At 44.6% G+C, this 26,930-nt stretch overlaps 1 protein-coding gene across 9 annotated transcripts in view; it reads right to left on the bottom strand.

Annotated features, from left to right (window-relative positions):
- Window positions 1-26,930, bottom strand: part of ABI1 (abl interactor 1) — a 111,791-nt gene that overhangs the window by 64,370 nt on the left and 20,491 nt on the right. For all 9 annotated transcript variants that reach the window (XM_077302729.1, XM_077302731.1, XM_077302724.1 and 6 more), the window contains exon 2: window positions 3,696-3,863. In XM_077302729.1, the coding sequence (XP_077158844.1) occupies window positions 3,696-3,863 (168 nt within the window). The remainder of the gene's footprint in view (window positions 1-3,695; window positions 3,864-26,930) is intronic.

The raw sequence follows: 26,930 nt of genomic DNA, 5'->3' as shown, positions 1-26,930 counted from the left end.
GTGCTAGTATTGTGTCTTTTTTAAGGAACTCATTGTTCAAAACCGGCTTTCAATTTGGTGAGGAGCTAAGTACATTAGTCATAAAATGACACAAAACAGAGTTACAAATACTGGCAGTTGCTTTGTGTGTGTGTGTGTGTGTGTGTCACTGTGTGTGTGTGTAAAACTTTTGGTACCAGCACTCAAATATTATGCAGTTCTCTAGATCCTGTATCAATCTTCACAGCCCCACTCACCTTATTTGAGCCTATAAAGCTCCAGCATAGGTTACTATGAACTCAGCACTATTACTTTTTCTGCAGCCACAGAAGACAAAATTAACAGAAGTGTACAGCCAGCTACCTTCCAAACAGGCTTGGAGACTGATTTCCCCACTGAGAAACCCCCCAAAAATGTTCCATGGAATCCACTTTACAGTTACCACTGCATAAAGGTAGTGCAGAACAAAATGTGAAATATTAGTATTATATATAAGACAGTAGTTGATACAGTTCCCATTTTTCAGAGGTGAGAAGTCATCCACACAGACACCTTTGCAGATGGTTTAGTCAAATCTTCATTTTTCAAGAAACCCCAGGAGTCTACAGTAGCAAGTCAGCCAGGTGCACTAGCATGATTTTGTCCCCTTCCTTTTTTAGAAGCTCTTGGGGAATGGGCAACTGCCTCTGGAGGATTTGCTTTTTGTTGACATTTTATGAATTTCCTTTTCAACGTCTCTAGCGGAAAGCCCCGAAAGTGAAATGCTCAAGATGACTAACAGACAGTCTGGGGGGATGGCAAGAATAACAGTTGAATGGAGGTCTAACAGCAACTTCGTACTGGACGACACTAGACCAGGGTAAGAACCACCTAGCAATATTGGTTGTGCTGTAGAAACAGTGAATGGAAGAGAAAGAATTACTTTTGGGAGAAGATTAATTTGCACTGCACAATCTTCACATGCGAGTCACTGTACGACAGCGACATACAAGGATATCTCCTGCCCTGTGTGAATAAACAGACTGCAAACGTCAAGCTTCACAGCTATAGCTTTTGTGAAATAAACCTTACATAGCAACAGCTGCGATCCATTCAATACAACTTCGTAACAGATTCTATACACTAAATTGTGTGAGTGATATGAATCTGACTTCATAGACCTCTTGCAAATGTGCTTTAAAAGCTTAACTGATGCACCAGCTAATAAACATGTTTAAATAACTCAGTTGATTTTTAAAGTGAATTTTGATACTGGAAGATAACTGAAGCCATCCAACAAACATTTATATAGATAAAATTCCCTGGCATAGGAGCTCTGCATTAACCTCGTGATGGTGAATACTGACTGCACAGCACGGCATACTTACAGGATGGCTGCCAAGAGCATTAAACGTTAAGCAAGCCACAATGGACCCTCAGAAGCCACAGATTAGTAGGAGAGGTCAGTTAGGACAGAAAAGAAAAGGAGATTTTTTTGCTATGGTCATAAGTCACAGGCCTTCCCAAAAGAATCTCATACAAATACTCAAGCTGAGTATGTAGACTTATGTGTTGCAAAAATACTGCAACACTAGCACATGAATAGAAGAAGCCACCCTTTACTGAGTCAGACCACTGGTCTATCAAGGTCAGTCTAATTTATTCTGACAGGTAGCTGCTCTCCTGGGTCTCCAACTGAGATCTTCCCCATCATCTACCGCCTGGTTATTGGAAGATACCACGGATGGAACCTGGGGGGTCTTCTGCATGCAAAGCAGATGTTCTACCCCTGAGCCACCACCCCACATCAAGAGCATAGAAATGACCAAATGTGCTTTTGTACAACTGAAAATATCATGTTTCCTGCTAATATAGACAAAGTGGCTACTCTAAATCACCAGGCAGAAGAAAAGAGGAACAAGGTACAAGGTTGAGCAGTTGTATTAAATTGTCTAGATCTCTATGTATTTCACTATATGCTTCATTAGGGGATCTTACATAGAAACATATGGTGACCAGTTTGATCCTACTCTAAATCACGACACATAACTAAGGCCACCTTTAAGGCCACATGTGATCTGGGCCCAGTATACCTGAGAGATCGCCTCTCTGCCTACACCCCTCTAAGAGCCTTGCGCTCTACCACCTCCAACCTCCTGGTGGTCCCTGACCCCAAAGAAGCCCACTTGACCTCAACCAGGGCCAGATCTTTCTCCATCCTGGCCCCCACCTGGTAGAACCAGCTCCCAGAGGACATCAGGGCCCTGACAGAACTTGAACAGTTCCGCAGGGCCTGCAAAAGGGAACTCCTCCACCAGGCATTTGGTTGAGGTCGTTCTGAACCACCACTTCCCATTGGCCCCTAAGCCTCCCTCCTACGATGATCACTACAAATTTGCCCAACCCACTAGGCCTCAGTATGAGCTGAACTGATGTTTTTTGCAGTTTCCACTGTTCTTTAATGTTATTGTTGTTAAACAACACTTAAACTAGAAATCAGGCATTACATTTAAATACTCAAATGTAACAAAGAACTTGAATAATTTGAATCTTGTTTTAGCTATGTGTGGTTCTTTCTTTTTAAGTTGGTTTTATAAATAAGCTTGAAGTAGTTCATAGAATTAGGATTAATTTCCACAGCCACCAGCATCCCAAGAGAGGTACGTGGCCTTGCTAAAAATTCTTGAAAAGGTTCACAAAGCACAAACTGTTCACAATCTTTCAGCAAATAGTTTGTGTATCATGTGACTCAAATCGCCTGCTGCATAGTGGGGCCTTCAGCTCAAGCCAAGAGTGAAATGGAACAAGGAGCTACATCTTTTGTCCCAACAGAAACTATAAAAAAAAACTTATTTCCTGCCCTAAGAAATGCTGATTTTTGTACCTGAATTAAGACACTTCAAGGAGTGATATTGGCAGTGCTGTGTCATTTGCAGCGCTGGGGGTAGGGTTGCACACTTCGGCGCAGTTCGGCCGAAGCCTGAAGCAGCCAGCACTGCAGCACAGAAGGCAGGGGCACCAGTTTGCCCCTCCATGTCGTGGCGCTGGCCACCTCGGGCTTCAGTGATCGCTGAAACGGCCGAATCGCGCCAGAGCGTACAACCCCACTACGGAGCTTTCCAGCACTCATCAAACAGGAACATTTTGATGAGGACATCACGGCCTCACAATCCACTGTATTCAACCACAGAGGAATCAGGAGGTTGAATGTGGCAAGATACAATAGGTTCTTACTTACATTCAGAGTCAGTGAGGCTTATACCACTGATAAGACATCGCTAGCTTTTTTCAGTTTAAAGGTCATTACATGCCGAGAAAATACAACATTTGTCTAAAGACCCTCTAAAAGCAGATTATAAGTAAAGCTAGCATATTTAAGATTTAACACTGGATGCCCTTGATAAGGAGTCCCAAGATCTGTTGCTGAATTCTGACATAGTTTGGCTCTCAAACTATAAAAGGTAGCCAAGCCCTGGTACACCCTCAACATTTTATAAAATGAATGTGTTGCTAACTAATGGGATATTTTGAAAGTAGACTCCCATTTCTCACCACCCAAAATATACTAAAGTAGTAAATTGCAAAAAGTAATGCAACTCTGAGACAGACCTTTTTAACATTCACCCATTCCCCAAATGCAGTTTAAAGTAAGAGCTTTGATGTCAACTTCTCTTATCTCCATGGCTTATCCAAGAATAGCAACTCCATAATGTCTTGATTCTCTGAAGAAATATTACCTGGGAAATATGATTGATTGAGGACTCCATTCTCCGGAGCTGTGACGCTTGGATGTCCAGTAGTTGGAGCACATTGTTGGCCAGTGCATTGATCTGATAAGCAACACTGGCTAAAGATTGAGTGGTGTATGCTTTGGTCTCTTCTAATGCTTTCCTTTTGTCTGGAGCCTGAAGGAGGAGGGGAAGAGAGGGGGAAATATTTGTTATTTTTCAAGTTCAGAGAGATAGAGGGAAAGCACAATCTTTAAACATTTAGATCACCCAGAAAGCCCTTATTACATGGTTACACAATATGTTACGGTGGATCTGGAAATTTCTATCACCCAAAGAGAAGACTAAAAAGCTAGAAGCATATGGCCTTATTGAAGACACTCAGCTGCTCATTCAAAAGATAAATTATTCACTGGAACACTTTTATAACTCTTCCGTATCTTTTCACTTTTGGTGGGAGAGGTGCCAGATAAACAATCCCAATGCTCCTAGAGTATATCCATGGCTTTCCCCACAATGTGGAGGTGTTCCTTCCTGTAAAAGGTAAAGGTATCCCCTGTGCAAGCACCGAGTCATGTCTGACCCTTGGGGTGACGCCCTCTAGCGTTTTCATGGCAGACTCAATACGGGGTAGTTTGCCAGTGCCTTCCCCAGTCATTACCATTTACCCCCCAGCAAGCTGGGTACTCATTTTACCAACCTCGGAAAGATGGAAGGCTGAGTCAACCTTGAGCCGGCTGCTGGGATCGAACTCCCAGCCTCATGGGCAGAGCTTCAGACTGCATGTCTGCTGCCTTACCACTCTGTGCCACAAGAGGCTCTTTCCTTCCTGTAAAAGTAGCCAACCCCCCCCCCCCCCCGCAAAATCCACCTTACAACTTTGTATACTGGTTATAGGATGGGAAGTGTGGAGTGTAATTAAGCTAGAATGTTTTCAAAAACTGCTCTTTGGAGAGAAAAAAACTTAATCATGAGAACTATGAACTTACGAGACTAGAACCTTCTACATACAAAACAAGACACTCTACCAATGAGCCATGGCTCCCATCCCTTATAAACTCTCCCTAGGGAAGTTGGAAAGGTAGATAAACTCTCCGATCCAAATTTCCCAGAGAAAAATCAGCATCTGCATGGTTGTCCTCAAGCCGACATCCAGGAAGAAACTCTGTACTCTGTAATTCATATAAGGGCCATGGCTAACTCGGCAAGATTTGAAAGGCTCTGAGCTCTTGGGATTTGGGCATTGTTTGTTTATTTATTTAGATTTCTTTGCAGTTCTGGGCAGTTGTTGGGGGAGGAAGAGAGGGGCTGAAGCCATCGAACCTGATATGCACACGATGTTCTACAAGCAAGCACACAATTGTCAGATATTACATACGCACTGGGTCCTCCACAACCACCATTCTGGTACACAACTGACAAACACACAATGTAAGAGCAATCTTTTGCCTTTTCAGGATTGTTAGTATAGAAACAAGTAAACAACTCAGACAATTACTGTTCTGAAAGTAATGAAGGAAGTACATCAATTCCTTTAAGAGCACCACTTCATAGCTACCAAAGTGCTTCTGTCAAAGCAGGAAATATTACTATTGACAAATTGAAATGCACAAGCAGGAAGACTTGTTTTTCAGCTGCTTAAAAGGGAAAGAAAAAAAACCACACACACACACGGATCTATGCAATCTTGAATCTGAGAAGTGAAGCAAGCTTATCAGGAAATGCAGTTCTCGGTTGGCCCTCAACCAAGCTTTAGTATTTCCGGACTCCAGTTCATGCAAGCTTGCACCTTCAACTGTGCATCATTAACTTGTTCATCTCCAGATCTTTTGTCCACTGTTAAAACAGTGGCTTATTTGGCCAACAGAGCAGAGAGGAAAGCAGGTGGGGAAAGATAGTTCTGTTCCCAGGCAAGGCAGAAGCAGCCAGGAAGACTTGATTATAGGTCTGGGGCGCTGTGCAACTGTTACAAACCATGTATTTCCACAGCTGTTCCTGACACCCTAAGCCAGGCTTTCCCACAAGATATTTATACTAACCTTAATTTATAATGCTACTTTAATAAAAACAGTGTTTGTGCTGGCTGGAAAGATGCCAACCAACATGCAAGACGATAACCGATGTTAAAGAATTCTGTGGACTCTGAATCTATCACACTCCCAAAACTGTCACAGTCTTCCAAACACAGCTATAGCATTTTGGATGCTCTCCCCCACCCCTCCTCCATCCCATTTTCAGGTCTTCCAAGGCCCCTGTGAAGCCTGAATACTGCTTCTAAATGGAGACACAGATATTTCTATATAGATGCAGCAGGTATATCTCCAGGGGGGGATGTATATTTCTCATTTACAATGCAGTCCCGAGTGGTACCTTTGTGTAACCTGAAACCTTACAAACATGTCCTGCTTACAACCTAATTAAATGTCTGGAGAAACACTTCCTCCGTTTCGGTACAAAGAGATCTCCTGACTGTTGCTCAAATATGTCTTCAAAGCTGCCTCAGCATCATATCCTGGCACACCAGTATGTCTTTCTTATTCCAGAGCGTTAGAAAGAAGAACACGGTGTGACTCAAGCGGCATGCACGCATTTTAGAACAGCAGTCGGTCCGAATAACGCCACTTACATGTTGTATGTCTTCCGTTCTGCTTTTAATCGAAGTGTTGCTATTTTTGCCTGAGGCAAAATGAAGACCAGCAGTGTAGCCTAAATACACATAGGCCCGCCATGGCCTGAGCACCCCAGTGACCAATAACCTGGAGACACATTAAGAACCAGCTGCGTTTCAGGACCAACAAAGGTCCTAGAAACATCTTGAGTCTGTGGGCACCTTCGCAATTCTGACCCAACCTCAGAATTCCTGCAGCAGGAGACAGATCCAAACACAAAATGGCTTCCACAGGAGGCGGAGCTTCACAAACGTACATACACACACATATATATGGGGGGAAATGAGAGAGTAAGAATAAAATCAACACTGTGGGGGTAGCTGCCGCCAAAACATTTAAATCTGTACAGCCAAGGTTGATTACTACTTTTTAACACTCCCATAACTAAAGCACATAGTGTTCAAAGAGGCCAGTAAAAGAAAGATCCTACGATTACCTAGTATCATAAAGCAGAAGAAATTACTTTCGAGAGCAGGTTTTTAAAGAGATGCTCTATGAACAGGGAGAACGCCATTCCGGTGTGGTACAGACTCTGGAAGAAACCTGGTAAGAGGCTTTAAAAAGGGGGTTGGGAGACCAAAGAGAAAGCACTGATGCCATTGGTGTTTCCTGAATGAATTGATGTTATGGCTTGGGAAGAAAAAAAGAAGGTGGTATATAAATATAAATAAATAAACAATTAATTCTTGGGGAAATAGCCAGGAATTAAATTCTTATTCTGTTGGATGTCTGAGAGTCTTTTTGCTGAACTAACTCTGCAATCAAATAGTTCCCTGTCTTAAGTTTCAAACCTATATTCCTTAGCTAGGCAGTCGTGAACATCTATGGCTGCTTTTTTAAAAAGAAAAAAAATCATCCTTTTTGGTCTCAATCCTAACATGCTGTCCTATGCTGTGATTTTCTTTCTTCTTCCTCTATTAACATTGTCCTCAATCAAAACAAACCCATCTATGACCAAACTCTTTCTCAGACCATATTTAACTAGGTGCTGGGCATGCACTTAAAAATAAACTTAAGACCCCTTAGCACCCAGTATCACATGTGGACTGGATCACCTTGCCTGTCCGCTGAAAATTACCATGCCAGCACTCTCTGGCCACGTGAACACTGTACCACAGTTATACCTGTAAGAGACAATAATCTGGTTTAAGACTCAAGGTCAGGTGAGACACCCACAGGCTGAGTGTGGGTTGTTGTCATATTTCAACACATGCCTTTCCCCTTAATCAGGCTTCCGAATCACCCATTAAGAACATTCTGCCTCCCAAGATTATATCCAATGGCCCATTCTTCATACACAGGTGCATGTGGGAATTAAGCAGTAGAATCCATGCCAGGCATGACACTCCTTCAGTCCTCGGCACCCCCAATTTAAAAACAAGTTTCAGCTTGATAAGAGGGATAGGGAAAGCTCTTCCAGAGACTGCAGAGAGCCAACGTCAATCATAGAGAACTGCACTGAGCCAGACAACCCCCTATAAAAGAGCTTCATATATTTATGAGATGCTTGCATCATAAGAGGTACATGTGCTCGAGCCTTAGATACTACAAGATGGGGGATGCATGTCACAAGGAACGCAAGCAGAAAATAAAAATATCCATGCTGGATCAGAACAACAATTCAAGTCGTCCAGCATCCTGTTTCCGGCAGTGGCCAACGAGGCACATCAAGAAAGCTCATAACGCATCACCCAACCAGCCTCACTTGCCGGCAACTCCCTGGCATCTGCCAAGCAAAAGCGTTCATTAGAACCAAGGCGGGTTCATTCTGCTATGGTGGTCTAATCCTACCCAGAAATAGTAAGTAAATGCCATTGAATCACAACAGACTTATGGCGACCCGTCACTGAGATTTTCAAGACGACAGCTGAACAAGGGTGGTTTACCAATGCTTTCCTCTGCACATCAACCCTGAAGGTTTCCCCTCCAATTAGCCGTAGACAACCCTGTTTAGCTTCTGATCTTATGAGTACAACTCTAGCCTGGGCGATTCACGCCCTTTTCAATCCATTGCAGATTGCATCATGTCATGGCCCTGAATTGAAGAAGTCACCTACTCCTTGAAATTGTGTGTGGTACTTGCAAAGTCATTAGAATATGCTGTGAGGCAGTTTACTTACTGGGGCTTTTATCAGGGTGTAAGCTGTAGGCGTTTTCTTGGGAGAGGAGGCTAATTGGTGCTTTTATTGTACTCGGAATGTTCTTAAATTTGGAGCTGCAAGCTGCCTTGAGCCACAAGAGAAAGGTAGAGCCTTTACAAAAATTAATAGTAACCCATCCTCAGCCAGCGATGAGGTCACCCATCCAGCTGTACCGAACCACTGTTGAAATCTGCTGTTCTCAAACCATTTTTAAAACTCAGTGATTTCCAAATATTCACAACGTTACCATCAGCTTGAACGGCTGCCCACTGTAGAACATTAAAACACAGTCTGTAAACCTCCATCCAGTTATGCTTGTGCTTTCCTTGTTGAAGTCAGTAGAACTTACACAGACGTTAACCAGACTGCTGCCAGTTAAGTTCCTTACTTCCAAAAAGATTTGGCTTGCCTTGCAGACTCGCTGAAGATGAAAGTTGAGACTAGGCTTCAAGGACCATATGATTTATGCTTTACACATTTCTCATGGGCGTGGGTGTGCCTCTCAGTTATCGAGTAGCCCAGATCTTGGCTGCTAAGCAGGGTCAGCCCTGGACAGGAATTAACAGGGTTGCTACGCAGGGCTAAGCAATGATAAACTACTGCTGAATATCTCTAGCATTGAAAACTCTACTGGTGGTTCTAAATCAACTGCAACTTGATGGCCCAAAAAAAGGGAGGGAGGGATTACAGATTTGAAGTGGCTGGGGTTACAAGGTCTTACTCCAGGCTTCTAACTTTTCTGACTGTTTGCAGCAAAGGACTGGAGCTGCCAGCTGATCAGGAAATCCCTCATTGCCGTGGGGAATATAGCTAAATGGGCATCATGCTATACCCAGTGTGGCCTCTTCTCTCTTCTTGGCTGTTCTTAAGACAGAAACCAGCCTTCTTTCAAGCTACAGTGGGACCTGCAGTAGTGTGACTCTTTTTAAGATCTGTCAATACCGCCATGGTTAAAAAGAGAGAGAGCCATGGGGTGATCAATCCAGAGACCTCAGTATCTCAAGAATCTCTGGGATCGTCCCCTATATCCTCACGGAAGAACTACAAGAGGAAGCATAGCTCTTTCACCGTTTTTGCCCTTGTTAAAATTAAAATTAAAGTTAAAATTTAACTTTTATAATTTATGCATCCCCCCCCCCCAAGTATGCATTCACCTGGAAAATAAAATGTTTAACATGTATACAACCCAGTAACGATGTGGTAGATCTGTTCCGACTAAAAAGAAAACTCAAAAGGTGGTTGGCTGTACAGTGCTTAGCTTCTCACAAAGCTCCACCATCTATGCATCAACTCACAAAAAGTAAATTGGATTACTTTAATCAGTTTACATATGACTTAAAGGATCTGCCCTCATCACATTTTACTTAGCACAGGATGCTATAACCTGCCAAATCTTGTCAAGGCAGACGGTGGCCATTGTGCACAATTTTACGCAATTCACTTCTGTTAATTCGTTTTCCTTTATTACTGACGCCTTCTCAGAAATCTACAGAATTTAATTTTCACTTCCCGGCAAGTGAAGGGGTTGGCCATGTGTATGGCTTCTCCATGTTCACTGTCAGTCCCATTCAGTCCAGATTTGAGATATGAAATTCCATTCTCCCACTGTTTCCCCTATATATCTCTTTATACTGAATATGAAGGACCAAAATCATAGCTATGGCAGTGACTCTCTCTCTCAGGGATTTCCAGGGTAGTATGGCTCAGCTCATAAACCTACATTATGTTGCTCAATATTCTAGAGCAGGGGTAGTCAAACTGTGGCCCTCCAGATGTCCATGGACTACAATTCCCATGAGCCCCTGCCAGCGAATGTTCTAGAGTTTATTGCAAACTCTGAGATCCTCAACTTTACTTTGAATATGAAAAACATGTTTCCAGCCCTTAATAAGGTCAACAACAACAAAAAAAGATGAAGGCATTGGGGCAGTTTCTACTTAATTCCAGGACCCAAGTAGTCTATAAGAAGTATTCTTGTGTTGTGTACACATACACACACACCCTTCTTCCCTAATCTAGAATCCCTGTCCACAATTTTAGCTCTAGCTTGCAAGTATTCAGGCAACCGGAGTCAACAAGAATTGCCTTCAGGCACTTCAGCAAAACAACCTTCTGCACGAAGGATTTAATGCTACACCTTGCAAAAAAAAAAGTGGCAATAAACCCTGATTCTGAAGAGGGTGGGTGGGATTGTTTCTTTCAGGCTCACAGGAAAGGAGCATCATCCAAGTACGATATGGCCACATCAAGAAAAGAATGCTTGTAATCTGCACACACATACGTATGCACACACAGAATTCCTTCTGGAAGGTGGGGAGGATAGTGCCGTGTGCCGTGACCAGAAGGGAAGCCAGTCTTAAACATGGTGTTTACTGGACAGACTTGCCTTTTCTATGCCTCTCTTGCAAAGACAGAAAGTTCCTTACCTACCTCATGATATCCAACCCAGCCAGAATGGAATTGACTGGGGCGATTCTCTCCCTGTTCCTTCCCTTCTCCAGGGCAGCAAGGACAGGAGGGAGGAAATACACATTGCTAGATTACTTTTGCTTTGATTCCCTCCCCAAGAATGAAGGTGCACAAGACTTTGTGGAAACTGCTCTCCTATGCGGTTTCTCCTCCTGCCCTTCCCAAGAGGGTAGGAAATCAAGCATCTGAAGATAAGCATTGCACAAATCCAGCAACTCACTTGAAACCAAGCTCTCAGCAATATTTATCTGCAAAATGGATACTTACCCCCCCCCCATACTTGCCTTTCTGCCCTCATCAGAGACCCATTGTTTGGACCTCTGCCCAGTGCCTGATGAGGCTATGAATCCTTGACACCATAAAAGTAAAATACCATGTGTGTGCATTTATTTGGCTCACTGGCAGCTGCCTTTAGCCCACGTGGCGGAGAAATAAGTCTGCTCCAGAGGCAGCTGCTACTCAATCCTTGCCTCTTCCTGAAGAAGCAGAGAGAAGTTCTAGGTCTCCCTCTTTGTGCTGGAACCAACAAGGGCAGGGACCCAGTGTGTATGTGTGTTGGGGGGAAAGATGTATTGATTAATTTGATTAATTATAATTTGTAGGCCACCCCTCTCGGGCCTACCGCCTTGCGGCAGCTAACAACAAATAAAGCATACAATAAAAATACAATAACATACATAAGATCTCCTAATTCCCCAGACCCCGTAACCTCTCCCCCCCCCCACGCAGTCTGCCAAGTCCCCAGGGGTAATGTTACTGAGGGGAGGCTCCAGAGGAGGGGCAAGATCTTCTATCAGACTTGGGGTTACAGCTTAGGAAAACAGATTTGCCTGCACATGAGCCAGTCTGCATTGCAAAGTTTTCACATTCTACTTGTTCGCTAAGCACCGTGAGGGACAGCAGACCGCCTCTTGCTGGGAAATTCTGGGTACCTGGCTAAATAGCCTAACGCACATGATGCTTCCACATAAAAACAGGGGCGAGGAGAGGTAAAAACACACACAGAGAACTGGAACACGGCCACTGTGGCTGGTGTCGGACATAGTGGGGGAAAGAGCCATGTGAAGCATTAACGAAAGGCACACCGCCTCAATAATATACTCAGGGTACTGCAAGATATTAGGTAATTTCCACCAGGCACCAGACCGAGTGACCAACAATATCTACAGGCTCCCTCCCCCCTAAAAGATCCACCCACATGCTATTTCCTGGACCTGTTCCTATTGTTATATTTTGCACTTGCGTTACAGTTTAATGCCTATATGATTACTGTTGTAAGAAAGTTGTTATGTAAACTAAGTTCTATATACCGTTTCTACGTTTTATGTAAACCGCCCTGAGCCTCAGGGGAGTGCGGGACAGAAATAGAAATATAGAAGTAGAAATAGAAATATATGAGGGCAGTATAACAAGCAGGAGCCATGACCAACTACTCTGAGACCAAAATCCTAACAGCCGGACAGTCTTCCTTGCCATCTAAAGAGCGAGCAGGAAGCATTTGTAGCTTGTGCATTCAACCAATGCCCTGGCAATAGGAAGAGAGACTGAATCGATCCCCAAGGGATCCATCCCTGTTCTGAGCTAACAAAACTGGCTCTAGGCCACTAAAGCTTATGACGGAAGAAAAACTTTGATAGTCCTTCAGGTGCCACACGACTCCTGTTTATTTCGCTCGGACTTCCTATGGAAATCACAGCCACACAGACTTTGACACTGTGAAGTCTAGACAGATTTCGACAATGAAAAAAGTCTGAGCTTTCCAACTCGGCAGGATTCATCTGGTCCGTAGCCAAGAAGACAACCAGGGGGAGGGGGAGACGAGAACAAGGGAGAACAAACACGGGAAGTGGCACGAGAGATGAAGCCAGCTCATTTGTCTAAGGATGTTTTTCACGACTAACCGAAAGACAAACCTGCTTCACGCCCACGGCTTCTCATACGTCTTCATTTCAACTGGAATTAATGATGCCGTGCAGGAGTATATTGACTCAGACCACCCGCTTGGAAGGTGCTCATTTCCTTGCGCCTATGGGAAGTTGTATGCTTGAAGCCACTCTTGGTCTATCAAGTGCAGGGCTTCCTGCTGTGACTAGCAGCAACTCTCCAGGTTCTCAGATAAAAGGCCTTTCCCATTGTCTGCTCCCTGAGGTCTCCGACAGCCAGCCTGGTGTAACGGTTAAGAGTAGTGGGCTGTAAACTACAGAACTGGGTTTGATTCCTTAGTCCTCAACGTGAAGCCTGCTGGGTGACTTAGGGCCAGTCATGGTTCTCTCAAAAATCTCTTGGCTGCACCGACCTCACAAGGTGACCATTGCAGGGAAAGGACGAGAAGGCTATTGTAACTTGCTTTGAGGCTCCTTAGGGAAGTGGTCTCAACCTGGGGGTTGGGACCCCTTTGGGGGTCGAACAACCCTTTTGCAGGGCAAGCAGCTAGGCCGGGGGGGGGGGGGGGAGTGCCGCCACTGTTGCTGTTCCTCCTGCAGGCAGAAAAGAGCGAGATCAGCATGGTGGGACAAGAGGCAGAACTGAACTGAAAAACCCCAGGAAAAAGACCATTTTATATACAGTCACATGAACAATGGATCTTCACGCCATTGGTCAGTTTCAGTTTAATTTCTGTGAAAGAACCCTCACATAATTTTATGGTTGGGGGTCACCACAACAGGAGGAACCGCATTGAAGGGTCCCGGCATTAGGTCCACTGCCTTAGGGTAAAGAAAAGCGGGGTATCAAAATCAACCCTTTTTGTCTTCTTGAACTAGAGACAACCGGAACTGAACCCATGACCTTCTCCATGTAAAGCAGATGCTCTGCCACTGAACCATCTCTCCCTCTTCCACTCTATTACCAGTCAATATCTCTATATGCCGCTGCCATTCAAAGCCAGACAACCCCACCCTGAGGAAATTCGACACAGACCACTGCTTCCGCCCACTGACATCAGCGTGTTTATCACACCCAGATGTCTGCAGTGAGCACTGGAGATATTCAGCTGAACATGTTGGTGTCAGGGCAGGCCACAGCTGCAGTGCTCCTCCTCTCAACACAAACACAGTGGCATCTCCTTTTGTCATCTGTAGAAGGCTACACATCACTTTAAACCAGTTAATTAAATCAAGACCCAGTCAGCATCGCTATGGCTTGTGTGAGCAGCGACTTTCTCCACCACGCGTGGTGTAGCGCAGGGGTAGTCAACCTGTGGTCCTCCAGATGTTCATGGACTACAATTCCCATGAGCCCCTGCCAGCAAACGCTGGCAGGGGCTCATGGGAATTGTAGTCCGTGAACATCTGGAGGACCACAGGTTGACTATCCCTGGTGTAGTGGTTCAGAGCGGTGGACTATAATCTGGAGCACGAGTTTTGACTCCTCCACCTGCAGAAAGCTGGCTGACGTTGGGCCACTTACAGTTCTCAGAGCTCTCACAGCCTCATCTCACGGAGTGTCTGTTGTGGGGAGAGGAAGGGAAGGCGACTGTAAGCCGCTTTGAGACTCCTTCGGGTAGAGAAAAGCGGCATAGAAGAACCAACTCTTCTTCTTCAGTAATATCAGGGCTCTCTCAGCCTCACCTCCCTCACAGGGTGTCTGTTGTGGGGAGAGGAAAGGGAAGGCGACTGTAAGCCGCTTTGAGACTCCTTCGGGTAGAGAAAAGCGGCATAGAAGAACCAACTCTTCTTCTTCAGTAATATCAGGGCTCTCTCAGCCTCACCTCCCTCACAGGGTGTCTGTTGTGGGGAGAGGAAAGGGAAGGCGACTGTAAGCCGCTTTGAGACTCCTCAGGAAGTGAAAAGCAGGGTAACCAAAAACCAGCTCTTCTTCACACTGCTAAGTGGTTCTCAACCTGGGGGTCGGGACCCCTTTGGAAGTCGAATGACCCTGTCGCAACAGAGCGAGCAGCTTGGCGGGGGGGGGGATGGGCACCGCCACTGCTGCCGCTCCTCCTGAAGACCCCGGCCAATTTATATACAATGTATAACCAATTTATATACAATCGTGAACAATGGATCTTCGCACCATTGGTCAGTTTCGGTTTAATTAAACTTGCATAATTCTACGATTGGGGGTCACACCAACAAGAGGAACTGTATTAAAGGGTCACAGCATTAGGAAGGTTGAGAACTACTGCGCTAACATTTCTTCCTCCTCCTCCTCATGAGTCTTGTTTGTTTTTTTAAGAAGAGAAAATTTGGTCTACAGTTTTAAGGGCTTACTCCCCGGTTTGGCTTTCGCAGCAGGCCTCGTCATTTCCTACCCTGCTATGAATTTCAGTCCTGCTCAATCTAAAACTTTCTGCATGCGATCTGCGCTAATGTGTCCCGGAGGCTTAATTATCCCACTCACACTAGATAATGTTTACCTACTATGAGCCAAGAGTCCAATTTGCAGCGACGATTAAGAACTGTAAATCCAAAGGTCATTGGAAATAATTATGGGACGGGTACCTACTGAGCAAGGTGTTGGGATGGGGTGGGGGAGTACCCTTTGCAGATATTGTGCTTTATAATGCTTTTTAAAAAATGCATCGCAGGGACCCCGCCACATCGTTACAGCACATAAGTCAGTCTGCCATGACCTCAATGCATAAGATAAGACGAGAAGAAAGCCGGGTCAGCAATCACAGAATTCCTCTACACCAGGGAACAGTCGGGAGATGAATATTTAACAAAGAAAAGCAGAAACCCAGCCTCATAAACTTGCTCTTAAGATAGGCTGTGGAAGGTCTGTCGTGTTTGAGCACATATTGGTGAAAGGCCTGCAATTTGGGGATTCATCTCACTGCTAGCTCTTTTAAGCCCAGCTGAACATCCCTCATCCACTACAGCTGTGGACTAGCTTAGCTGAAAGTGTAAACCGCCCGCATTGATCCCATTTGGATTTGAATGTTTTAAATAATTACTTGCATGCCCTCCTACATCTTGGAACCACGTTTTTGGTTTAAATGCTTCCTCTATAAACACAGCATGCCCTTAAAGAAATGTGCCCACCTCCACAAAAGCTGATGCTGAAATAAAGGGTATTGTTTGTCTTTAAGGTTGCTGGCTTGATTTTGTTTGCTGCAACAGGCGGAATTGTCATCATGGACTCTACTAGGAAAGCAACAAGGCAGCAGGCCAGAATGGGGATTCCAGATACAAAATAATGGTTGCTCCAAAGACTTCTGACAATTTAAGGAAGGGAGAAGACAGGAAGGCTAAGGGATAAAAGGAGGGTGTGCCATGCTTCCCCAGCAAAATTATTTACATTTCACCTTGCAATCATTACTTCCGATTAGCCACTCTGGCTCCAAAAGGTATACAACTTTTTGGAGAGGCCCAAAGTCGAAATTACATTAAGCTACATTGCACCATGACATTTTCAGATCTGAAACAAAGGCATAACTCCAGATCAGATAATTCTGGACAGCATTTCCCAAAACAAGGAAATACTGAGGACTTCCTGAAGGAGTCTCAAACTGGCTTACAATCGCCTTCCTCTCCCCTCCACAGACACCCTGGGAGTTAGGTGGGGCTGAGAGGGCTCTGGCCGTGCTGCTCTGTGAGAACAGCTCTAACAAGACTGTGACTAGCCCATGGTCGCCCAGCTGGCTGTATGTGGAAAAGCGGGGTACTGAATTTGGCTTGCCAGATTACAAGCCGCCTCTCTTAACCTTTATACCACCATCAGAGGGAGGAGGAAGAGGGAGAGAGATTTACTCAAAAGACGAATTACACATCCCACTGCAAAAAAAAAAAAAAAAGCTGCATTCTTCAATTGCTATAATTTATTTATACACCTAAAATAATTTGCTTTTCATCAGTCCACTGGTCAAAGAAAGTGGAAAGAGTCAATGTAATTACAAACCAGTATCACTGCAAATCTGCTCACTAACGTCCCTCTAGTCCAGGGGGATCCAAACTATGGCTCTCCAGATGTCCAATGGGCTACAATTCCCATGACCTCCTCTCAGTGCTAGCAGGGGCTCATGGGAATTGTAGTCCATGGACAACTGGAGGGCCATTGTTTGGCCGCCGCTGCTCTAGCCCCTCAGATTTCGCTGCAATTTCAACAACACCAGCAAAGCTATGATTCTATACAGGTGCTACAGCAACCAAGTGGCAAACACAGCACAAGCAAGCCTGGATCAAGCGGATCAGCTGTTCAACAGGTACAGCTGGAGGAATGCCACATCACAGCAAAAGTGAAGAAAGTCCACTTGCTCCAGCTGCTTCAGAGTTCGTGCCGAGACATATCCAGATAAAAATAGCCTACCCAAGAACAGCAGCTGGGCAATGGCACAGTGGGTGGCCCAGCCAAGGTTGCCTTGTAACGGTAGAGACCAGGTTGACAAAAAGAAACTCTGGAGCAATATTTTCCATCCACCCTTCACCAAAAGCACACGTCCATGCTGTCTTGCGCTGTAACCTGCCATAAAACTGCACATCATTCTGAAAGGCTAAGACTAAGTTCTGTGTCGTGGCCAAATGTCTGGGTTTGATGAGGGGGAGGGCAAATAAACTTCCTTTGCTTACCAAACCCAAGTCTGGATCAAGAATCTTGACTTCCCGAGCCATGACCCGCAAACTAACTCTGCAGTGGCAAGTTGAACTGTTGGGGGGCCCATGTTGGGACAAAAGCATCAATGCAAAAATCAGTCCAGAGAAAGTCATTGAGAATCAGGGGTGGGAGAGAGAACAGAGTCTGAAGAGTAAACATTTACATTCCAAAACATAGGAGCTGAAGTTTATAAGTGGAAACATTTAAACAAACTTGGGAGGTTGCAAAAAAAATAAGAGGGAAAGCAATTTAATACCTCATTACTAAAATACTCCATTAAGCATGTCATTCTTTTATAATTTCTGGCAAGCACAATCTCCTTTTACTGTCCATGAAAACTCAGAGGGGTGACATTGGTATCCGAACACTGCTGTTTTCCAGTATAATTCTTTAGATTTTGCAAACCGATACACAGCATAGCTGCATCTGCTCAATAAGGTCAGGAACAAATTATGTCTCTTATCTTCAATCCACAAAGCACGAAAGGGCAATCTGGCTATAGCTCTCAAGGAAAGGGGGAAGTAAGAGAATGCAAATGGTCCTCGTCATAGATTATACTGAATGCATGTACAACTTTGTATCTGAAGAAGTGTGCATGCCAGTGAAAGCCCATACCTTGAATCAAACGTTGTTGGTCTTAAAGGTGCTGCTGGGCTCAAAATTTGCTCTGCGACCTGCTTTTTTTCACTAAACCTCCCCCCCCGCCCCCTCCAAATGGCACTTATATAAATGGCACACTGGCACAGTGTGCTTTCAGGCGAAGCAGGGAAATGCCTTGAGCATGGTTTGCTCAGTGTACAAGTGATTTATAAGCATGGTTTAATACAAGCCATAGCTTGCAGGCACACTTCAGACTATTAATACTGGAATCCAGTGGGACCTTAGAGACTAACAGAATGTTTTCCAGATGGGAAGCCACGCTGGTCTAAAGCAGGCTCTCTCAACCAGGGGTTTCTTGACGGACCTGGAAGGGTTTCCAAATTGGGTGGGAGTTAATTAATTTTTAATATTTTAATGTATTAAATATTTATAGGGTGAGAAGACCATATACGGTCATGTTGACCTGCCTCATCCCCCCTCCCAAAATGGCCAATGATGTGCCTGGAGGGGTGGGAAGGGGAGGAGCCATGGGTGGACATGTAACACAGCCATGCTTCCCAACCCTGTTCTGCATGAGTGCACAACTTCTAGGGGTTTTCAAAGCCTGAAGAATGTTTCAGGGGTTTCCCAATGGAAAAAAAGTTGAGAAAGGCTGGTCTAAAGCAATAAAACAAAGTCTGAATCCAGTGGCACCTTTAAGACCAATAAAGTTTAATTCTGGGTACAGGCTTTAGTGTGCATGCACGGTGATTCAGGTTCTGAAGAAGTGAGCATGCACATGAAATTTATTTCAGCATAAGCTTTCACGAATCAGAGCTCGCCTTATTTGACTGGGAAAGTATTTGTCGATTTGCACTTCTTGCATCTGAGCTCTGGCTCACAAAGGCTCATACTGGGATCTAAGGGGCCCCGAGATGTCTGCTTTATTTTGTTGCTACAGACTTCGGCCAGCAAAACTGTCGCGACTTTTCAAAAAATAATCAACACTTCGGGTTCTCAAGAGAAGTCACTTGAGAACAATGAACATGGTCCTTGGCATTTAAGCAAAGAAAAAGGGATGGGAAGGTTGACATTCCAATGAAAAAAGAGAGCTCACCTGGAGCCTATTATCTGTAAAAATAATCTTCACATTCACTGGCAAAAATTCACCAGCCACATTGCAGCATCTGATAAGGCTGAAGCTAATGCTCTGCTTTATTCAACAAGGATGAAAGAATATACGGCAGCTCAAAAATGGTAGGCTAGCATGCCTGTGGCCCAATGGCATTTATAACAGGAATGCATCTACGCAGCCATTTACCCATCATCGCCAAATTACCAGGCAATTACTTGCTAGTGAGCTCAACCAGCGTATCCAGACCGATTTGTTCAGCCTTCTGCTATCCAGTCTCTGACAATGCCCAGCCTGAAGCAGCCCCAGTGGGACTGCAAAGCCAGACACCGACCTACCGTGTTTACAATTAAGTCTGGGAGAGAAAGCAGAACATAATTACAAGAAGCCACCTTCAGAGGAGGAACAAGGTATCTTGATAATCAATCTATAGTACTGGGAGGAGAGACTGTGGGGGGCCCCCACTAATTATGCACAAAGCTACTTTAATTCTCCATCTGCGATTTCTCAAAGGGCATTACAAAAAAGCATTTCCCGAAAGACTGTCTAGATATTATTGAGTATTTGTTCCTGTTGCTGTTGTTGTCCATTACTAATGGGGCTTGAAATTAAACTGGCTTTATATTTGCTGTTCCTGTGGACTCACCCGTAACACAAGCTCCTTGTGGGGAAAAGGAGGCAGTAAGGGTCCGACATCCGTGGAAACCCCCCCCCCCCCCAAGATGAGCAGCAGTTAAGGTCCAGGGAGTAGAATTCTATGCATGTCTCTCAGGAGAACCTGGTCGCTTTTTTGAAATTTTCATACATTTTTTGGTGAACTGTGAACAGAAAGCATTTATCCTGTGCTTTCCCAGGAGACTGAAACAACCAGCTCTAGAACTAGGACCAAGAGGAGGTCACTTGCATGTAATTATATCTTGCTCACTTTGGCTTCAGTTGGGAATGGGATCCTGCGGTAATTGGGATACCCCACAATTAGAGAGGTCTGTCTAAGCTATCTTCACGGGCCAGTGGAGTTTATGCCATCTGTGAAATGTCTCTAGGCGCAGAACAAATATAAAAATGGTCAGGGGAAGCAAAACAGATAAGCCAAATTAACACAACCCTCCCCCAAAGACTTGATATTCTAGACTAAAAATAAACTGCAGCTTCTAAACTGGGGAGTATAAAATGCTCAGTTACAAGGAGATGATGAAAAGAGTACTAGACTGGTTGAAGACATCAAAACCTTTGCAAAATAGGAAACCAAGAACCACACACGTTTAATCAAAATCTTTCGGAATGCTAAAGCCTTAAAGATAAGCTTTGAAATTAGCAATTTCCCCTCTGCTTCAGTGTAAAACAGAATGCGATCTTACCTGAACATTAATGTGCAATTCCGATTGTTAGTAAAGATACTCCAGAATCATGATTGAGAATATCTATGCTCAATGACTGTCAGATCAGTGTAGTGATGAGAAGATTTATTTATAGTTATTTATACTCGGATTTCTATAATGTTGGGTTAGGATCTTGGAGGCCCAGTGTTTAATTTCCCCATCTGCATATAAGGCAGGAGTAGTCAGAATGCGCCCCTCCAGATGTCCATGGACTACAATTCCCATGAGTCCATGGACATCTGTAGGGCCGTAGTTTGACTACTCCTGGTATAGGGTGACCCTGGGTCAGAATCTCTCTCTCTCTCTCTTTCTCCTGGCCTTACAGGTTGCAAGGATAAAATTAACGAATTCCCATCAAGGAGAAACTGGGCTATAAATATCTAAACAAACATGTTATTTCTGCCCTGAAAGCACAACAGTTTGCTTTTTCAACCAGTTCTCAATGTACAATAGTCTAACTACCCAGCACCACATGTAGAGAGCAGCTTTGCTCTCTCTGTGTCCATGTGCCAGCCGCTTCTCAGCATCTGTTCAATTTTATCATGCGGGTAACCTAAACTCCAGGGGAAATGCATGTTTACTTGTCTCGAGCACAACCAGGGACGGTAACAGTCCATGCAGCATCTGCTAGCCTAATGTCAAATTTAGATGAAGAGCTTTCATTTTTCAAAAAAACGAAATTTCTTTGCATTTATGAATTCCAAGCTACTCATAGAAAAAGCATTCTGTGACCATAGAGATGCCAGCATTCTGGAATGAAACTTCTGTGCCTTACTGATGGCCCTTGGTAATATTTTTCTAAGTACGCTTGGCTTTCTGCATGCCGCTCAGTTCCGCAAGCGTTCAGGAAAAGCATGCAAACCCAGTTTATGCAAAATAAGACTGAACGTAGGGTGCATTTTGTCATGTCCGCATTCTGAAGGAAACAGAGGAGCTCACTAGACAGAAAAGGAACATACTGAACTAGTTACCACAAGACCACCATTAATTTACATGCATCACTAGCGCAGCTGGACCACGTTGCGGTTTACAGAGCATCATCATGTCACTGAGCACACTGGTGTGTGTGTGTGTGTGGGGGGGGTTGCCATCACAGTGTGTTTGTCCAACTGGCATTTCTCTGCTTGCACTGGATGAGCAGTGGAGAAACAGGCATTGATTCATAGATTTGCTTAGCTTTCTGGCAATTAGAAGCGATTATGTGTCCTCTCATTTTTGTTTGCAACAATAAAACAATGCCACTCTTAAAGATTCTTCTACAGCAGTTACACACACGCACAACACCATTCTTTCCTAGATTTAATTCCCGTGATATCATGGGAAAGGTCAAGTACCACGTCTTCGTGGCTTTTTGGTGATGGACATTTCTTCTTACATAGTTATATTATACCCACACACACACACACATATATATATAAACCAACATGCACAAATAAACACTGCAGGGGTAGTTACAGTACCATCCTAAGCATGGGCACACCCATCTAAATCCATTTAGGGACTAGGAAGGGTCCAGTTGTGTTAGAATCACACTGCTAATTTCTCCGTCCTCTCCTTTTAATTCCTTTGCTTCCTTCATTACACACACGCACAATGTATTCAGTCTGTCCTGGCTACACAGGGCCATTTATGCTTGGCTCCCACTGTAAAAGGCACTTTACAAATGCCACCTATTCACAGGAAAGGAAGCAATTTAAACACACATACACAAAAATGATGACAGCAGCAAGTTCACGTTTTGGTGTTCACTCCCAAGAATGGCAGCTTCTAATCTGGCAAGCTGGGTTTGATTGCCCGCTCCTCCACATGCAGCCTGCAGGGTGAGCTTGAGCTCTGATAGTGACCCTGATAGTGCTGTTCTGACCGAGCAGTCAGAGTTCCCTCAGCCTCACCTACCTCACAGGGTATCTGTGGTGGGGAGAGGAAGGGAAGGTCATTGTAAGCTGCTTTGAGACTCCCTTCGGGCAGTGAAAAGTGGGGTATAAAAACCAACTCTTCTTCTTCTTGCTCTGTGCCTCATCACTTGTGGTTTCTGTCTTAGGTTTCCTTTAATCTTCCTCTACAGTAAAAGGGTAACCATCCTTTTCCACAGGTGATTTCACATTGAGGTGAAGGGCTGGCAGACTCCAAAGACCAAGCAAAATTCTGCCCACAAGTATGCTTCACACAGAACCTTCCACACACCTCGCAGGCTCTGAAAACACCTTGCTCATCTAACCTATTCGTGACACAAAAACAGTGAACACTGGCTACTGAATTCATTTAATTAGACACAGACCAAGCCTGTGACAAAGTGAATTTTGTGTAGTCCCCATGAACGTTAGCAGAATCTATACAATTTCCATTTACAGGCCAGCAAGCTAACAATACATTTAGTACACAGCATCCACACAAACCACCACTGAGAGATCCTATCTATAAGTAGTCAAGGGTTTCCAAATGCTCAGCTGTCTACAGGTCTTTGTGATAGAGTTGGCACCTATATCCTACCTAGTACATGGGGGGGGGAAACTCAGGTTTGCCACCAAGCACGACCTCAGAAGCCCACGTCCAACCAAGGTTCCTGATAAACGAATGCTTACATATTACAAGCTGGGATCCTGACTGAGTGGTAATGTACTTGTGTCATATGTCAAAGGTTTAACCCAGGGGTAGTCAAACTGCGGCCCTCCAGATGTCCATGTACTACAATTCCCAGAAGCCCCTGCCAGCAAATGCTGGCAGGGGCTTCTGGGAATTGTAGTCCATGGACATCTGGAGGGCCGCAGTTTGACTACCTCTGGTTTAACCCATAGCATCTCCAGTTCAAAAGGATCTCAGACAGCAGATGCTGGGAAAGACCCCGGAAAGCTACTGCCAAGCCAGGTAAACAGCATTAAGCAGAATATACCAAGTCCTTTCTTCTCTACAAATGAACTTTATGAAGGGACACCGCCACATTAGCACATAATGTTAGCCATACTGCTGGGAGACCATCTTCTTGAGGAAGTGGGAAATTAGCACCTTGAGCAACACGTGCCTAGGCCATGAGCCCAACAAGGACTGAATGTCTTCATTCAGGTTTGTTGTTTTGTTTTTTTTAATCATGCACGCACTGCCTTTTCCCTCAAATGGATGGCTGCGGTTTGATGTAAGCCAACAATGCCGCTAAACCCCTTAAAACTCAATTCAAAACCAGGCTGAAAACAGAATAGCAACACGGAGCTATTAGCGGCACAATAACTTTTAACGCAGCAAGGAGCAAAGCTGCGATTCATTCACCCCTTCAAAAGCTCTAGAAAACGTCAGGAGGATTCTAGCAGACGCATTTACAGATTGGGAGGGACCCGAGTTTTTCTAGCACACAAGCAGCAGTAGTGAATTACCAAGGAAGCATCGTCTCCCTTCAAGCAACATGATTTTCGCCAGGAAAGGCAATATCACAAAGGTGTGATAAATTGCTTTATCACAAATGCGTGACCACTGACCAATATTCACAAAAAATATGCTGATGTACAAGAGTGCCTAGCATTGTCCCATGTGCATAATGGCATCAGGATAGATTCCAATGGGTAGCCGTGTTGGTCTGAAGTAGCACAATAAAATCAGAGTCCAGTAGCACCTTTAAGACCAACAAAGATTTATTCAGGGCGTGAGCTTTCGAGTGCAAGCACTCTTCGTCAGACTATGATCTTCTTACATGAAGAAGATTTTATAATTATAAAATAATTATAAAATACTCTGATTTTATAATGGCATCAGGCGTTGTGGTTGTTAAGGAAGATTATAAAAGGTGTGAGCCACAACCATTCTTTGTGTCCAATTGCCACCATCGAGAACAAAACAATCCTGTATACATTCCCCCACAGGGTGTCTGTTGTGGGGAGAGGAATGGGAAGGCGACTGTAAGCCGCTTTGAGCCTCCTTCGGGTAGGGAAAAGCGGCATATAAGAACCAACTCTTCTTCTTCTTCTTCAATAATTAGTCCTAAACCTCTTTAAATGTTTGCCTTCCATTTTACAGTGTGCTTAAAGCAAAACAACTCTGATCTCTCGTGTCACCGCTCTTAGGGCCTAATAAACTGGATTCTTTCCGTTATCCTGTAAGTAACTCGCAATTAATAGGGAAGGAAAGATAGCTTTGAACAGAAAGGCTAATGGCCTTCGTCTTACAAGACTCTATGTCCCTATATGATTTTGGGCAAAACCTCAGTCTACGCCACTCCATCCAGACTGATAACAAGTCAAGGACTAGAGATAGCAACAAGCATTGGAGCGGCCGCAATTAGGCCTCCCGACAGCCTGTCTTCCAGTCTCCCCCAATGAGATAAACAGCACAATGTGAACTTTTATTAGAGACACAGCAGAGAAGCATGGCCATCTTTCAGGGACGTTTAATTTCTGCAAGGCATATGCATCAGAGCTCTTGGCTAATTGTAGCCTCCATTCTTTTGGGGCTGGTTTCAGCAACCATTTCTCTGCTCTGGGGACTGAGAATAAGAATGCCCTATACCCCATCTGAAGAAGATTTCAGAGCTGTGAGCTACTTTAAGGTTACATTTAGGTTTGGAGCTATAATGAAGAATGCAAGTTCACATTAGTAAATCTAAGCCTGTAATAGAGGAAAGAACATGCCATGAAGGACATGGTAGAGGATAGAGCCATGGGCCCACACGCCAATGGCTGATACTTAGAGGCGGCACCTGAGAAGACTCCAGGTGTGTTCATATAGATCATCTCTCAAGAAAACGGTAAACCTCTAGCCACCATGTGGGCTTTCAGCCCTAGAGGTCTTCTGGCCAAGAGCAACGTAAAAACAACTGTAGAGACATCCTTCTGGAACTTGTACCTGAAGACTTCAGTTTGATAAAGCATTCTTTATGATCTGTTACTTTTTGTAAGGCTTCCAGACCATTTACAGCAGGGGTAGTCAAACTGTGGCCCTCCAGATGTCCATGGACTACATTTCCCATGAGCCCCTGCCAGTGTTTGCTGGCAGGGGCACATGGGAATTTTAGATCATGGACATCTGGAGGGCCACAGTTTGACTACCCCTGATTTAGAGAGTTAACATGGCATGCTTGCAAAGCATGCTGGGGAAACAGAGTAAAATGAAGGGATGTTTATGTAAAGGAAGAATCCTCAGCTTCACATGCATAAGGATTTATGTCATAGGCCTTGAAGATGGCTGGGTTATTTTACAGCGTAACAGCAAGTGGAAGTTAACAGTACAAAGCACTGGAGTAAATAATGCAATGGAGGGAGAGGGAGGGAGGGAGGGAGAGAGAGCTTGGCAGATAAAGTTTTTGTCGGGAACAAAACCTGCGAAGTGTAGTCTGTACTTGTGGGCTCAGAGACATTAATCTGGCTGTGGCCTTGGGATTTAGTGAGACATCAGCCAGTTGACCAATATTTGTCAGTTCAGCTGTCAAGGAATGCTGGCGGGACCAGCTTTTGCTGCTGCTCCAGTGAAAGCAAGCCTGGAAGCAGCATCCCCAGGTGTTTGTGATCCATGTCACTGAGATCGGCCTCGGCACAATATCCAGCCCTGAAGGATGAAGGGCCTATTAAGCGACCATTTGCCTGGCATAAGGATAACGTTGATAGAGACCGTCTCTAGGTGGCTGCAAGTACATGGCCGCCCTGCCAGCCTGACAGGCAAGAAGGAAAGTAAACACTGATACAGGGAAGATTGATGGGTAGGTAAATGCATAGCCCTGAGGTATAATTTTGCTGATCGGTCTTGTTTAGGCATGACCTTATTCACCTCCTCAAACAAAGCTGGTGACATCTAAGCAATAGGGATTTGAGAGTTGTTGTGAGGCTTTGAGTAGATGGAACAAAGAGAGCTATGATATATGATCCTTTCTATAAAATAAAAAAAAAGACAACCGCCCTGACCTGGATTGCCCAGGTTAACCCAATCTCATTAGATCTTGGAAGCTAAGCAGGGTTGGGCTTTAAGCAGTATTTGGACTGGAGACCACTAAGGAAATAACAGGGTCACTACCCAGAGGCAGGCAATGGGAAGCCACCTCTGAAGATCTCTTGCCTCAAATACCCTATAGCAAGGGTTGCCAAACTGTGGCTCTCCAGATGCCCATGGACTACAATTACCATGAGCACCTGCCAGGATGGCCAACTGTCAGAGACTCGTGATAATTGTAGTCCATGGACACCTGGAGAGCCACAGTTTGGCCACCCCTGCACTACAGGGTCACCATAAGTGGGCTGCAACTCAACAGCTGAGACGGAAAATAGTCAAAGACTTGCCAAAGGCTGAGCAGCAGGCAATTCGTATTATGGCAGCAAAACAATGGTGCAACCATCAAGAGTTGCAGGATGCTCCAACGGCAGGCATCA

Source organism: Paroedura picta, chromosome 11 (assembly GCF_049243985.1).
Source record: "Paroedura picta isolate Pp20150507F chromosome 11, Ppicta_v3.0, whole genome shotgun sequence".
NCBI lineage: Eukaryota > Metazoa > Chordata > Lepidosauria > Squamata > Gekkonidae > Paroedura > Paroedura picta.
This window is presented reverse-complemented; position numbering and strand designations above follow the sequence as displayed.